The sequence below is a fragment of the Doryrhamphus excisus genome, chromosome 3, assembly GCF_030265055.1.
Source record: "Doryrhamphus excisus isolate RoL2022-K1 chromosome 3, RoL_Dexc_1.0, whole genome shotgun sequence".
Taxonomy (NCBI): domain Eukaryota; kingdom Metazoa; phylum Chordata; class Actinopteri; order Syngnathiformes; family Syngnathidae; genus Doryrhamphus; species Doryrhamphus excisus.
This window is the reverse complement of record NC_080468.1, coordinates 2,930,619-2,945,590: the sequence shown is the minus strand read 5'-3', so window position 1 is coordinate 2,945,590 and position 14,972 is coordinate 2,930,619. Positions and strand designations below refer to the sequence as shown.

Sequence of the window (14,972 nt, the reverse complement as noted above, 5' to 3'; positions counted from 1 at the left end):
CTCAGTAGCCTCCTCGGGCCCCGCCCCAACCTCCTCTATACCCAGCCCCTCCCCCATATCCTCCTCGTCCGCCCCCTCCATATCCTCCCCCATATCCTCCTCGTCCGCCCCCTCCATATCCTCCCCCATATCCTCCTCGTCCGCCCCCTCCATAGCCTCCTCCCCCGTATCCTCCACGCCCACCTCGATAACCCCCACCTCCGTAGCCGCCTCCACCCCCCCGGTAGCCACCACCACCTCTGTAGCCGCCTCCTCCCTGGAAACCTCTTCCGCCTCCTCCATCAAAGCGGCCCATTTTGGGCGGTCGGGGACCATCACCCATTCTGCATAGAGAGACCACAGTCAGATCACAGCAATGTCATGGTAACAGCTTGTCAAGGTCACCTCTGGTTTCCAGCCACCAGGTTTATTCCAGCAGCGGATGGTTTGGAGATGTGTCGGATGAGGTTGAGGAGTCGTTGGTTGGTCTGATCCAGCTGAGAGATGTAGTTGGGATCTTTGGTCACTTCCACCACCAGAGCCTCCAGTGCTGCCCTTAGAGCCAGGATGTTGCCCGCTGCCTCATGAGGGACCCTCAGCTTGATCCTGTGCACAACCATTCCATGTGACCCACGAGTTGTCTACTTTATGCAGAGTGCGTTCTTACCACTCATCCAGCTCGACCACGTCGCCGTTTGAGGTAACCTTCTTGCAGGCGAAGAGCAACAGCTGCAGCGGACTGACGAGTGTCATCCCTTTGGCTGAGATGGCTCGTGTCCGAATCTGCAAGTGACACAGAAAACACATCCCCAAGATGTAATTGATCGTGGGGGCAGGCCACTACAAAATAAAAGCAACCCCAATGTGCTTTATTTTGAAAAACATGCACCGAAATCGCCTCTCTGTCATGTCAGCACTTGCTAACATCTTGTGTTGACTGACGTTCATTGTGTTCCTTATCGTGCAAATAAAAAATAGTCTAAAATGGCCAACATCGTTAGCCTAGTGATGGTGGTGGTTACTATAGTCCAGCTGTCTATTGATTGGGAAGCTTTACCTTCTCACTGAAGACGAAGAATGGCGAAGGGTAGGTCAAGTCGTGGTTACTGAAGGGGCAATTGACAGACGATTTGTGGATGAGGGCGTTGCGGCCCTCCGTGGTCAGGATCTTCCTCTTCTCCTTGTGGAAGCATACGTTGGGATACGAGCCGTATGTCAGGAGGGACACCACCACGTCCAAATTGTTGTCTGGTCCCACAACGTTGAACATCTGGGTCATCAGAGTCTCTGACAGGATGCAAGAAAGACATGGTGGTGTTAACCCTGCAGTTCACACCACAAGGGGAATTGGTGCGAACCTTTACTCACCTTCAGGAAATTCAGAGTTGACCAAAATCTCCTTCAACTGGACTTTAGCTTCCCAGGTCATCCTCAGAGTAGCCATGTTGAGACGTTTGTGTTCACAGAATTGATTCTCAGCTTCCTCGCCGTTTATTCTGAAATGAACCACATCAGAACAAAAATGACCTTTGCATATCATCATCAATGCTCTCAACGTGACTACTGGTGACATCACACCTACCTGACGTCGTCCCATGCCTGGAAGACGGACAACAGCGCCACGTGGTCTGAAAAGCGGCTGCCTGCAAAGTTCCTGTGGACAAAGCCCAAACGTTTTCCCTCGTTGATGAATGGTTCCGGGAAGCAGGAAGCGGCAGCGATGGTACACATGGCATCTCCAACACTAGAGGGTGACACACACATATTAGGCCAAACGGCAAAGACAACAGCTAGCCAAGATGACGTGAAAGAAACTGACTGAAAAATGCAGCCCATGATTATCATCTTTCCCAGACGAGGCTCGATGGGCAGCCGGGCCAGGATGCGACCCATCGGAGTCAGCTCATCATTTGAGTCCAGTGCGTCCAGTTCTGTGTGCAAACAAAGTGGTTGTGATTGGACCAATTATATCACTTGAGCTGCGTGTGTGTTTGAGAGAGAGAGAGACCTCTAAGAGTGTGTTCAGCCTCAATGACCGCATCCAGTGGCGGGGGCTCGATGGCTTTAGAGAGGAAGTGTCCAATGGCTCCAAGCCTCAGCAGCTTGATACTCAGAGAAACTTCATGCAGCGGTGTCCGAAAAATCTCTGGAGTCATGTGAGTCTCCAGTCTGTGCACACACACACGCACACAAGCACACGGGAGCAGGAGATGAGATTCTATGAGACGCCTGTGTGTGTGTGTGTGTGTGTGTGTGTGTGTGTGTGTGCAGGCTTGAGGGGATAATACCTGTCAAATCGTCCGCGACTGCAGAGGTGGAAGCAGAATCCAGGTCGAACTCTCCCCGCACGGCCTTTCCTCTGCTCCAGGTTGGTCTTTGAGGCCCACACTGTGGCGTAGTTGGTCATGTTGTTGTGCGATGTGAACAACTTCACTTTCTGTCTACACAGCGAGAACACCATGAGAACATGGAGAACAACAGAGCAGAATTGTGACAGAACCTACTTGCAGGAGTCGATGACGTAGACCACGTCATTGATGGTAATACTGGTCTCCGCGATGTTGGTGGACAAGATCACCTGCAACGAGGTCACCGTGGATTGTCATGTTAAGTAGTGTTTCCATGACAACAGCAACACTCACCTTGCGCATGTTATCTGGGACAGGATCAAACACCAGCCTCTGTTCTTCTCGGGGTATCTGAGAGTGAAGTGGGAGGATCCGGTACCGGCTACTTCCTGGAAACCAAGCACAAACTCAATCCTTGTTGTACACGCGTGCACAATTACACAGTTGCATACCAAAATGGGGGTTGCATTCCAAGTGGCGCTGCATGGCGTAGATGAGGTTCCATCCAGGAAGGAACACGAGCACGGCACCGGACACCTGCAGAGTCTCTATGTACTTGAGAAGAGCTTCCACCAGCTCAAAGGACATCTCCTTCTCGTTCATCTGCGCCATGGAACGCTTAGTCTCCTCGGTGTAGTCGGGTCCGCACATCAAGTTACAGTTGGTCTGTACAGAAAAAGATTAGCTTCAAAGTGACAAGCGAAACGTGACTGTAGGCACTATACTTACATCTTCCTCCCCTCCCGCCTCCTCGTCTTTGTCTTTCCTCTTGCGATCAGGTGGTGGGGGGATGAAGTTGGTCATCTGGATGCAATCCTCCAGGAAATACTCTGCACCAAAGTAACATTCATTCAGTAACATTTTTATTAATTTATTCATTTTCTGCAGTGATGCAATGACAAATCAGTCACGGGCCGCAGATGGCCCAGAGCCGCACTTTTGTCACCCCCGTGTTTGTGGATCTTTTGTGTTGAGTTTGGCTTGTTGGCTCATTGTCATGGGCCAGCGATGGCGGTTGGGAGTGAGACTGGTCAATGCATTACAACAGTAAGCCCTCACAAACTCTATGGAGTTATATCCATCCATTTTCTATGCCGCTTATTCTCACTGGGGTTGCGGGTATGCTGATGCCTATCCCAGCTGACTTTAAGGGGCGGGGTACACCCTGGACTGGACAATTAACCTAACATACATGTTTTTTGTGAGAGGAAACCGGAGTATCCGGAGAAAACCCACGCACGTGGAGAACATGTAAACTTAAAAACGGAGAATCAAAGCCAGGTTTTCCCGATCTCCTGACTGTGTGGCCGACATGATAAGAACTCTGTTACCGTGCGGCCCCTACGGAGTTATATTTGTGCCTTAATTTAATATGGCACAAAATTTGCAATCAGGCATATCGCTGAGCTCTATCACGCTATTTCTCCCACGCTTGTCGCTGAGCGCTTGCTGCAGTGCGAAGGGGGGGGCCTATGTGCATGGTCTGCTACTTCCGGCGAGGTTTTGGGATTTGGGTTGCGTGCCTGGAGGGTGGTGAGGCACACAGGCGTGTTCAATGTCCAAAATATGTGCCTACTGGTCGCTCTCCGTTAGGGGAGTGCACTGATGCAATAATACTCAACATTTTTATCTAATATTCTTGCAATTGACCAGCAAAGTTCCAAAGATCAATCAACAGCTTGTGATCGACGGATTGGTGACCCCTGGTCTAAAGAATGGAACATGGGTGCGGGGATAGTGTGGTCCACAATACCTTGGACAGAGAAGGTGCGTCCAAAAACCTCAATGATGGGACAGTTGAAGAAGTACTCTCGGAACATGCTGGTGTCAATGGTGGCCGACATGAGGATGATGCGGACGTCTGGGAAAGCCTGAACAACGTCTCTGAGGACCACCATCAAGAAGTCCGTCTGCGAGGACAGACACACACACACAGTGTCAAAGGTCAGCCAGGTGAAGCCATGTGGTTGTGTAGGGTGGATGTGATGACAAGCTCACGTTGATGTCTCTTTCATGGATCTCATCCACAATAACGTGACTGATGCCTCGGATTCCAGCCTCCAGTTTTCGTAGCAGCACACCTGCAGAAGAAAGCAACGTGTCGGCGACATCAAAGTTGAGCTTGAGTCGCCAAACATACCAATGGTGCAGAAGAGGATGCTGCCGTGGGGCCGAGGGAGGATGGACTCGAAGCGGACGCTGTAGCCACAGCTCTTTCCCAGATCTTCCCCTCTCTCCATGGCAACACGCTCGGCCACAGACACGGCGCTGATGCGTCTGGGCTGAAGAAGATGACAAAAAGGCATGACTGCTTATTCAGCAGCTCGTCCACGAGGTCAAGCGTTACCTGGGTGACCACAATGTTGCACTCAGAAGCTCGGCCAGTCTTGATGAAGCGGTCAAGGATGTACTGAGGGACCTGCGTGGTCTTCCCACAGCCGGTCGCTCCTCTGATGATAACCACCGGGTTCCTGTCCACCGCTGCCATGATCTCATCCTCAAACTGTTTGACGGGCAGCTGGTCGCGATCCATCAGCATCTACACAAAACACACAGACTCGTCCACACGTCCCCAATCACATGTCAAAAAGCCGAAAAGGCACACTGACCTTCTGCAGGTTGTCGTCATTTTGCAGTTGATGCATCAGCTCTTCATGAAGGTCTTTGCTGATCTGCTCCGGAGTGCACTGGTCCAGTTGGTGTGAATGAGTCAAACAAGAAAAGTCATTAGCAACTAAACGAGTTAGCATATTAACCAAACAGACAACGAGGCAGCAGAGTAGAACATCCATCAGAACAATACTAACAACATCAGCACCTTCAGAACCCAGCAAGTAAAAGAAATCGCAGGACTCACAAAGGCCAGTGGCCCATCATCGATGTTGCTGCTGGTCCACGGGTTCCAGTTCACCTGCGGCGGTGACCACGGCACCACACCGGCGCTAGTCTGCCGCTGAGAGGGCTCGAATGTCCCCATCTTCATTTGAACCAAAGACACAGCGCCACTTGGGTCTACAGGCTGGACAGGAAGTTGATGTGGATTAGTTATGTGGATTCAATTGAAACCGAAACACGGTGGATGTATCAGATGACTCACAGGCGGGGGTATCTGGACTCCGAGCTCTTGAACGACCCCGCAGAGCTGTTTCTGAAGTTCTGGTGACACGAACACGTCAAAGACATCCAGCTGGGGACAGAAAAAAAAACGGGGTGAGACAAGGTGGACCATAAAGGGTCACGGGTCCTGTTCTCATACAGTTTCTCCTTCTTTCTTCTTGGTGACTCCAGAGAAGGCCTCAATGACACCCAAGTGGTACAACTGGCGGACCAAGGACAGGGCGCACGACTGGGCTGCCAGCTTCTTGTTGGAGCCATGCTCTCGAGCGGTCACGCCTGCAAGGCGGCAAAGTAACAGGTCAGCTGTATAACCTGGACATCGAAACTGTGAGTGTGTGTTAAAGTCATGCACGTCTTACGTCGGCCAAGATGTCTGACAAACAGCTGCATCTCAGCGATGAAGCTCCTGCGCGCACACACACAGACACAGGAGCACGCTCACATACGGATTCAGCTAACATGTCAGCGAGCTGTCCTCAGCTCAGGTGGTCGACTCACCTGACCTCTGTGTGTTTTTCTGCCAGATTTTAAAAAGTAGCGTTCATCTGAGCGGTGTGGAGTGTAGGTGGAGAAGGGGGGAACTCATCGCCGAGCTACTTTGTGGTCTGCGGGGGACAGCAACACCAGAACTCACAAGCAGACTCCAAAGGAAGCGGGCTAAACCATGAGACTACTTTAGCACATCTAAAGCTCGTCTCATGTTTTTCTTCTGTGTGAGTTCTGATGCTCCGTCCCCACAAGACACTTCCTGTCTGCCTCACTGAATCTCTCAAGGTCAAAGCGGACGTTGCGCATTTCAGACCTCTGTGACCTCATAAGTGTTCCAGCAGAAAAACACACAGAAGCTAGTAAGCGGTCAAAGCGCTCCAGAACCAGACGGACAGCATCGGCTAAGTTGTGGAGCAGAACCGGGGTGTTTTCTTGGCCATCCACCACCCCTCAATTCAGTAATAAACTTAATTGCTGCTTGTCTGTTCTGGACTTAGAGACTTAAGAACGTCATGGTGCAGACCTGTTGTGGTCTGGCCCAACTTGGCTGTATTTATACTCAGCGCTGGTTTTCTCCTTCTGGAAAAACTGGTTCAGACGAGCCTTGGCGTTCTCCAGGGTCCAGTTACCATGGAGACTAGCATTCAGGTCCACTTCTTCTGACTCCAGAGTCTGTTGGGGGATGAAAAAGGTCAGGTCAGTGGTAGATGTCCATGCAGGACTTGAGTGCCGTCCTACCGCCTGAGCTTCCTGTTCATCTCGCTTGGCGTAGTATTCCTTCAAGTTGGCACCTCGCTCCCACTGAGCACCTCCTCCAGAGTAGCCCTGTCCAGTGACACCCGGCACCACACCAGCACTGGACTCTTCTACAGCACACAAGAAAAATGTTGACCATTTCTTCTTCCATCACCCACCACCTCACCAAAGTTGGTGGTCAGTCCTAACGCTAACATCATCTAATTGCTCATGTGACCAAATTACCCTGTTCCGCCTTGACCACCAGGTGAGGAGGAAGAGGACCACCGCTGGGCAGATTTCCAAATGGGACATTGGCTCCCCCCTCAGACTGCTCCCGACCACCTCCTTGATCGACCACGGCCACCTGCCGAACAAACAAGGTTTGAAGATGTGCGCATGTACGTATAACGCCGCCGTGACTCACGCCCATAGCTGGCACTTCGGCCGCATTCATTTCACCAGCTCGGACCAAGAAGTTGACAAAGTCTCTAGCAGCATTGGTCTGAGCATCCTTCTTGTTGGTGGAGTTGCCCATGCCGGTGTAGTTGAAGCCATCCACTCGCACCTGCAGCAAACACACTTATTACATACCCGTAGAAAATGAAGTACACCAGGGAAAATCATGTACATATATGCATTAAGTAGAATATTCCGTTAAATTACTTTCATAGCACAAGACATTCATCTTTTGATGTCAAACACAAATGTTTTCAGTCTACAACAAAAATAAAGTCATTGACCTCACTATTCCAATACTTGGAATCCTACTTTCGTGATCAATGTGTATCAATAGTTTTTCTATTTCAATAATCAGTTCTTAATTAGTGAAAGATCAACACACCTCACACAGGAATCTGTTTTTGTTCCCTGCAGCTCGGATGTCATAGTTTGGGGTCAACTTTTTCTTGCCGCACCAAGCATACAGGAAGTTCTTGATGTCGGCCATGGCAAAGAAAAGACCACCTCTTCTCTTGTTTCCTCTTGTCTTCTCAACTTGGCACTACAATGATTAGCACATACTTAAAGGGATTGGTTGCAATTCGCTCCAAATGACATACTTACATACTAAAACTAGAAAATATAAGAATGCAGCCACCGGCTAGCATATGTTACCAGAAACAACAAAAACACAATTATGAATTAAACTGCTTAAAAACTGTAAGAAATGTTTTGTTCAGTCCCCAAAAAATAAAAGTTGTCACTCACTGTGGTTCGTAATGTGTGCGAATGCACAAAAGCAATCTCGGCGACCGACAATGTGGAGTCATTGTGTGATTATGCTAGGGTTATACATTCAGTGAAAGCTAATGTTAGTAGCTAAATGTTGTCAAGTTGCTATTAACTGACAACTAACATAACTAATGCACATGCATGTTCGTCAAAGTGGGAAGGGGTTGTGATATAATGATTGCAAATGTTGGAGCCCTCTTGAGAGAGTGTAGTCTGTGATGGAGCAGAAAGTCTGCAGTGATGTGAGCAAAAGATGTGGGCGGAGCTAGGCGAACAATAGTGTGTGTGTGTATGTATATGTGTGTATGTAATAACCTGAGCAGCAGTATGACAGAAACAAACCTGTGGAGATAAAATCTGGTCGTTTGGAACGTCTATTAGAGCAAATAATGGCTGAACAGTGTTCCGAGGACATATTTACGATGCAATGTTTCTGAATTGTGCTCACCATCATGGCGGCCGAACCAGCATACTAGTAGATGCCGTGTCCAAATTGAACGGAATTGTTCAACAAATCTGAGGTCTAAATTTACATGCACGCATCTGGGAAATCCTCAGTGCTCTCCCATACAAACACACACACAGTGAAAGGTTTTGTGCGAGGATTGGGACGTACATATTTCTATTTCTATCAGTGTCGCACTGCTAACAGATGAAAACCACTTTGCCGTCTTAGCGATTATAATGCTAACATCACAAAGCTTGATTTACATTGAACGTTTGAATCCCATTAGCGTCGATTTACTGTTCACTGAGCTTAGTTGCGTTGCATCTGATACTCACGTTTAGTAGGTCTCAGCCAAGGAATGCTTCAATTCTAACCACTAGTGTTTGTGTTTCTTTGCTGCAATGGCGGCATGCCAGGCAGGCATCCACCAGTACAACAGCGCCCCCTGGTGCTCCGGAGGAGTGGACGTAGCCACATGAACCTCCACACTGCTCACCTGGTCGTCTAGGTGAGCCCCTCCTCTCCTGACATCGTGTCCATGGGAATGGGAAACATGACCCCTCCTCTTGGTCACCTGAGCTGAGCAGCTAAATGTTTAATGGACTCACGCAGCACCAGTTCCTGGATGGGGACACAGGTCCACCATCAGACAAAGCTGTAGCACCTCGTTGTGCAGTTCTTTTGTGTTCTGCTCTGTTTCCTATTGTGGCCGTGGATGTCCAGGTGATGGTTGCAGGATGTCAGAGGGAAGGCAGAGAGCGATGTCAGCCTCAGGGGAGTCCCTGTACCTGCTCTTGGGTCTGGAACCGGGATGCAGCCATGACGACATCAAAAAATCATACAGGTAAAAGCCCCGTCTATTTGTATGTGCCCAGCAGTTCAGGGTAGCAGGTGTGTGTTGTGCATCGACAGGAAGCTGGCATTGCGTTATCATCCAGACAAGAACCCAGACCAACCAGAGGCGGCAGAGAAGTTCAAGGAGGTGAACAGTGCCCACGCCGTCCTGTCCGACCCCACTAAGAGGAACATCTACGACTCTTACGGCTCTTTGGGACTCTACGTGGCCCAACAATTTGGAGATGATAACGTCAACACCTACTTCATGCTGTCCACTTGGTGGGCCAAGGTGGGCGGGGCTTGGTCTTCAAGCACACATGTGGTTGACATGTAAACAGGGAGTGAAGGTGGCTGTGTTTTGCGCCTCAGGGACTGTTTGCACTCTGTGGCGTCCTGACGGGGTTTTACTGCTGCTGCTGTCTCTGCTGCTGCTGTAACTGTTGCTGTGGACAATTTAAAGCCACGCCTCCTGACGACGGGGCGGAGCCGCACTATGTCTCCCCTGACGACCTGGAGGAGGAGACAAGTGACCAACCCAGCAACGGTGAGAAGGATGTCTTTCAGCAGTACTGCTACAAACTTCCGGGGGCGCTAAACAGGAAGTAGCTTTTAAACGTGGGCATTTGTGTTAGCAGATGTGGAGGCAGCCGTCGTTCATCAGCCTGCGAACGCCAGTGAGAAAACTCAGCTGATCTCTGATGGACACCGCAGATATGGCGACACCTACACATGATGACGTCAGCACGCCTGTTACCGTGACGACTGCCTGACACCGATTTTTTTTCTGAAATAAATAGTCTTCAATGTGGTTGTTGCTCTTCAATAAAAAAAAAAAACTAGCACTCAGCGAGTCAACAGCAGGGGGCGCCGTCTTGCCCTCACATTGATTCCAGTGCCACCCAGCCCCACCAATTCCACACCCACACACTGCGCTGTCATGGTCCCTGTTGACCTTTGACAGATATGGTCATGTCGGCATGGTAACAGCTGACGTATGTGTCTAAAAACAGATTCAAGTGTGACACTGCTCTTCTTTTTTTGCTGCCTCCTTCACTTTTTGTCCTCTGGGACGCCGTCTCCGCCACGTCCTTGCGTCCACTGTAACCTCCCAGCGTCATGGAGAGTTTGGAGAAGCAGCTCATCTGTCCCATCTGTCTGGAGATGTTTTCTAAACCAGTGGTCATCTTACCATGTCAACACAACCTCTGTCGCAAGTGTGCCAACGACGTCTTCCAGGTCAGTGCATGCCACAAGTGGGTGCATGGACAATGTGTGTGTGTGTGTGTGTGTGTTGGGGGGGGGGGGGTGACACACATGTGGGACAGTATGGAGTAGCACGTAGAGTATTGTCTACTAATAAAGATAAGTAAACAGCTGCACTTAACACATTTTCATTTTGCTAGTGTAGTGGTTCACATAGTTCATAGCACCGTGATTGACAGGTAATCAGGCCAGGGTGACCACACCTCTCACCTTAAATCAGCTGCACCCCCACCACTCTGAACGTGAAGAACGTGAAGAACGTGAAGAACGTGAAGAACATGTGTTAACCAGCTTAGCCCAACCAACCTCGCATTTCTCCCGGTCATGAGGAAGGGTGCTCACAATGAGAGCCAAGAGTGCTAGCCGTTGAGCTGAAAGCCCAGACTGTAAACTCTTAAAGCATCAGGGAGTGAGTCTCTTGCAGAGTCACACTGGCTGTCATCCGTTGAACGAGAAGAACGTGATGACACGATGAACACGATAAGATAAAGTTCACACTGTCTGTGCAGGCATCCAACCCCTATCTGTCATCCAGAGGTAGCTCCGCCTTGGCATCCAGTGGTCGCTTTCGCTGCCCATCCTGCCGTCATGAGGTGACTCTGGATCGCCATGGAGTATATGGACTGCAAAGAAACCTTCTGGTGGAGAACATCATTGACATGTACAAACAAGGAACCAGCAGGTACACACACACACATGTTGCTAGTCGTCTGTTAGCATGTAATCATTAGTGGGGTACATATACCCCAAGGAGTATACAGATTAACAGTAGTAGAGCAACAGCCAGTAGTAAGGTTGAGAGAAAAGGTGACAGCATAAAGTTGTTAACTGTTCTGTGTGCATGATATGAACAAATAAGTAAGTTTGATGATGACATTGGGCGTTAAAAGTGTTTAATCTTGAAGATAATTTATATGATGTGCCAGTTGTTGTTGCTCTTCTTATGTGCTGCTGTGACTAATTAGTTTTCTGAGCTAAATTAACCTGTCATTTGTTTGTTGACAAAATTCACTGACTATGTTAGAAAGCCCCCAATACTGCACATGTAAATGAATTTTTTGCTTTCACACGGATATGCTGGAGCCTATCCTAGTTGTCGTTTGGGCGGGAGGCGGAGTAGTTCAAAATTGAAATGGCAAACTATGAATGTGAACTATTCGTATTTATACTGAACATTGAACTAGTTCATGAGAACTTGCACACTGATTCTCATGACTTGTTTTCATGCTATATCACCTGACAAAAAAAAAACTTAAACTATATTAGGAAAGCAGGAAATTTGCACAACGATGAGCCAATTCAAGAAACAATACAAGCAGTTGATGTTTGCTAAATACAAGGATGAAGAGTCTTGAACCAGTCATGATGTGCTATACATATCACTATATTGACACTTGCTATGGTACCCATTATGGCATTGTATGGTCATATGGTCATATGGTCACCTCGTACCGAAGTACGAGGTGCATTATTAAAAAAAAAAACAAAAAAAACCTTAAACTGTATTATGGAAAGCAGGAAGTGAACAAATGTAACAGTTACTGATTGTAAAAGTACCAGATGGAGGGGTAGGATTTAATAAGCTTTGCTTCTTCCTACTCCTTTTGGACATGTGGAACTGTGAACTGACTCAATTGTAATCTGATGCATGTTCAAATGAAATAAAACCATTACCATTATCATATCTGTCAGCAAAGCGACGCTTCCAGCAACAGAGAGGGTGGAGCATCCCACGTGCGAGCAGCACGAAAATGAAAAGATCAACATCTACTGCATAAGCTGTGCCACCCCCACGTGTTCCCTGTGCAAGGTGTTTGGAGCGCATAAAGACTGTGATGTGGCACCGCTCGACGTTGTCTTCGACAAACAGAAGGTTGGCTGTGTCCCCAGAAAGTACCATGTGAGCGTTGACAACGCAGCAACGATTTTGGTGATTTCATGTTTCCTGTGATAGGCTGAGCTGAGCGAGTGTATTGCACTGCTCGTGGGCGCCAATGAGAGGATTCAGGCTGTTACCGCTCAGATCGAGGAGACCTGCAGAGTTGTCGACGTGAGTTAATCTTCATCATCATCAAGTTTTTACCACACCAAAAAGCCATTTTTCCGCTCCTTTGCTCACACTCACCATACTGAGACAGTTCACAGTACTGAGGTTTGCAGATCCTCAGAGGAAGCATGCTTTCTTGACTTAATCCTCATTATCAACAGTGAAGTGACTGCTTCCATGCAGTGTTACCAATCCTGCCAACGAACAGGACGTTTTTGTCATGTTTCCAGGACAACGGTCGGAGACAAAAGTCCAAGGTTTGCGAATCATTTGACCATCTCTTTGCCGTCCTGGAGGAGCGAAAAAGTCAGATGAGCGTGCAAATCAGTGCTGAGCAGGAGGAGAAGATGGACTACATCAGAGGCCTGAAGAGGAAATACAGTGAACATCTGGACAACGCTGCAAAACTTCTGGAAAACGCCATTGAGACCATGAATGAGTCTGAGATGGCCGTCTTTCTGCAGGTGAGCCTGATAGTCATCAGCCTTTGTTATCGTCATCAACATTGATGTTTTTGGCTTGGGCGATACCACACTTACACTATAGTGTTAAGTAGGAATGTCACAAGATCTTACGAGATTAAAAAGATTTCTTGTTCAGAAAAAAAACAACCCTACCTGGAAATTAGTCGGACAATGCGGACCAAGCTGACAAAGGTCATACAGGGAGCGAACCGCCTGGAGTACTACCCACAGGATTTCTTGAGGAACACGGTCGAATGCCTTCTTCAAGTCCACAAAACCCATGTGGACTGGTTGGGCAAACTCCCACGCATCCTCAAGGACCCTGCCGAGAGTGTAGAGCTGGTCCACAGTTCCACAACCAGGACAAAAACCACACTGCTCCTCCTGAATCTGAGATTCAACTATCCAGCAGATCCTCCTCTCCAGAACCCCTGAACAGACATTACCAGGAAGGCCAGGGGTTATGCGGGGAACCACAAACCCAGTCTGCCAATCCAAATACACTGTCCATCTACCCACCTCCATGAAATTGCTCCTCAACCAATATTTTGTTCATTCATAGCAAGCCTTTACTGCCCCGGTTTCCAACGTTGCTCCATTACCTCAGAGGTTTTGGAGGTGTGCCACAAGGTTCCATCTTAGACCCAACCATGATCTTGTTCTGGGCGCAGAAGTCCAATAACAAAGCACCGCTCTGGTTCAAATCAGGGGGGCCATTCTTCCCAATAATGCCTCTCCAGGTGTCACTGTTGCTGCCAAAGTGAGCGTTGAAGTCCCTCAGCAGAACAAGGGAATCCCCTTAGGGAGCATTTTCCAGTACTCCCTTAAAGACTCCAAAGAGGGCAAATATTCTGAACTGCTGTTTAGCGCACAAGTGCAAGAAATAGTCCTAAACTGTCCCCCCAGCCAAAGGCGGAGGCAGACTACCCTTCCATTTATCGGGTTAAACTCCAACGTACAGGCCCTGAGCCAGGCACAACAAGAGCGCAATAAAGTCCAGCTTTCCCGAGAGGACTTGTTCCAGAGCCATTCCTGGGCATCAAACTTCAATATTAAATCAATAATGCTCAATTAGTAATAAGTCAATAATATTAAGTAAATAATAAGTCTATCATAAGTCAATCATATTAATTTGATGTTGTTGTTCCTGCAGGCTGCCAAGCCACTGCTGCACAAGTAAGTAGTACGTATGTGTACTTCAGTATGTGGTGAGAAATGGATTCCTGAGTGGTCTCATTGGGTGTACAGGATCATGGAGGCAACTGACACGTCCCACTTAGACAAAGTCCAGCCCGGATACGAGAAGATGGACCACTTGACAGCTAACTTTGAGCACCAAAAAAGGGCGCTGATGAGCGTGGACTTCCTCAAACGTAAGAAAGGCAAGCATCTTTCCTGCTAGCGTGTGCTTCAGATTGACTCAAGTGTTAGTAATTTGTCTCGTAGCAGAGAAAGATGATGATGGCGATGAAGAGGAAAAAGCGGCGGAAGTCAGAGGGTCAAAAGTGGGCAGAACACCAGAACCGTCTAGTCATCAGCCTGCTCTTTCACAGTCACATGTTGTTACACCTGTAAAGGCCCTGGCCCCTATGACCATACAGGCCAGAGTTCCTCCTCCGGATAGCCAGGCCCCGCCCCCTTTCACCCTACCCAGTGCTCACCCCGACCCACAGGTATGACATCACATCATATATCACCCTCATCTTCCTCATCTTCCTCATCTTCTTCTATAGGGATCACCTGATCAACAAAACAATGTGGATGATACAGAAGATGGACGGAAACATGTCTTCTCTTTCAGCTGGCTCAACCACAAGTGACTTCCTCCTCTTCTTGCTCCTCCTTTTTTTTACAAGTTGACAAAAATTACACTTTTCTTTCTTGTTTCATGTCAATACAATCCTTTTGTACTTATCTGCGTGTGTGTTTTTACCAACGCTACACCATGTTGGAATCACGTAACAAACTTCCTCAAAGTTCACTCAAAGCGATCAGAAGAAAGATTGTTCAAG

At 48.4% G+C, this 14,972-nt stretch overlaps 3 protein-coding genes across 3 annotated transcripts; 2 read left to right on the top strand and 1 right to left on the bottom strand.

Moving 5' to 3' along the window:
* Position 1: 1 nt before the first annotated feature.
* On the bottom strand, positions 2-8,831 carry dhx9 (DEAH (Asp-Glu-Ala-His) box helicase 9). The gene is made up of 28 exons (XM_058068370.1): positions 8,685-8,831; positions 7,513-7,671; positions 7,096-7,236; positions 6,915-7,035; positions 6,672-6,799; positions 6,457-6,605; positions 5,804-5,850; positions 5,584-5,720; positions 5,425-5,514; positions 5,185-5,346; positions 4,937-5,014; positions 4,675-4,866; positions 4,468-4,609; positions 4,326-4,408; positions 4,081-4,237; positions 3,057-3,157; positions 2,780-2,993; positions 2,622-2,716; positions 2,484-2,557; positions 2,268-2,420; positions 1,988-2,148; positions 1,799-1,910; positions 1,562-1,723; positions 1,348-1,475; positions 1,037-1,266; positions 647-762; positions 385-585; positions 2-323 (listed from the first exon to the last, which is right to left on the bottom strand). The coding sequence occupies exons 2-28, from the start codon at positions 7,615-7,617 to the stop codon at positions 2-4; spliced, it is 3,801 nt and encodes a 1,266-aa protein (XP_057924353.1). The 5' UTR covers positions 7,618-7,671; positions 8,685-8,831.
* On the top strand, positions 8,201-9,958 carry LOC131126148 (dnaJ homolog subfamily C member 5-like). The gene is made up of 5 exons (XM_058068373.1): positions 8,201-8,857; positions 9,073-9,193; positions 9,262-9,475; positions 9,556-9,730; positions 9,822-9,958. Exons 2-5 carry the CDS (start codon positions 9,087-9,089, stop codon positions 9,917-9,919), a joined length of 594 nt encoding a protein of 197 aa, XP_057924356.1. The 5' UTR covers positions 8,201-8,857; positions 9,073-9,086; the 3' UTR covers positions 9,920-9,958.
* Positions 9,959-10,216: 258 nt separating this feature from the next.
* LOC131126146 (E3 ubiquitin-protein ligase TRIM63-like) lies at positions 10,217-14,845 on the top strand. Its single transcript, XM_058068371.1, has 9 exons — positions 10,217-10,422; positions 10,959-11,131; positions 12,142-12,322; positions 12,404-12,499; positions 12,727-12,960; positions 14,114-14,136; positions 14,209-14,333; positions 14,407-14,633; positions 14,694-14,845. The coding sequence occupies exons 1-9, from the start codon at positions 10,303-10,305 to the stop codon at positions 14,778-14,780; spliced, it is 1,266 nt and encodes a 421-aa protein (XP_057924354.1). The 5' UTR covers positions 10,217-10,302; the 3' UTR covers positions 14,781-14,845.
* The last annotated feature ends 127 nt before the right edge of the window (positions 14,846-14,972 follow it).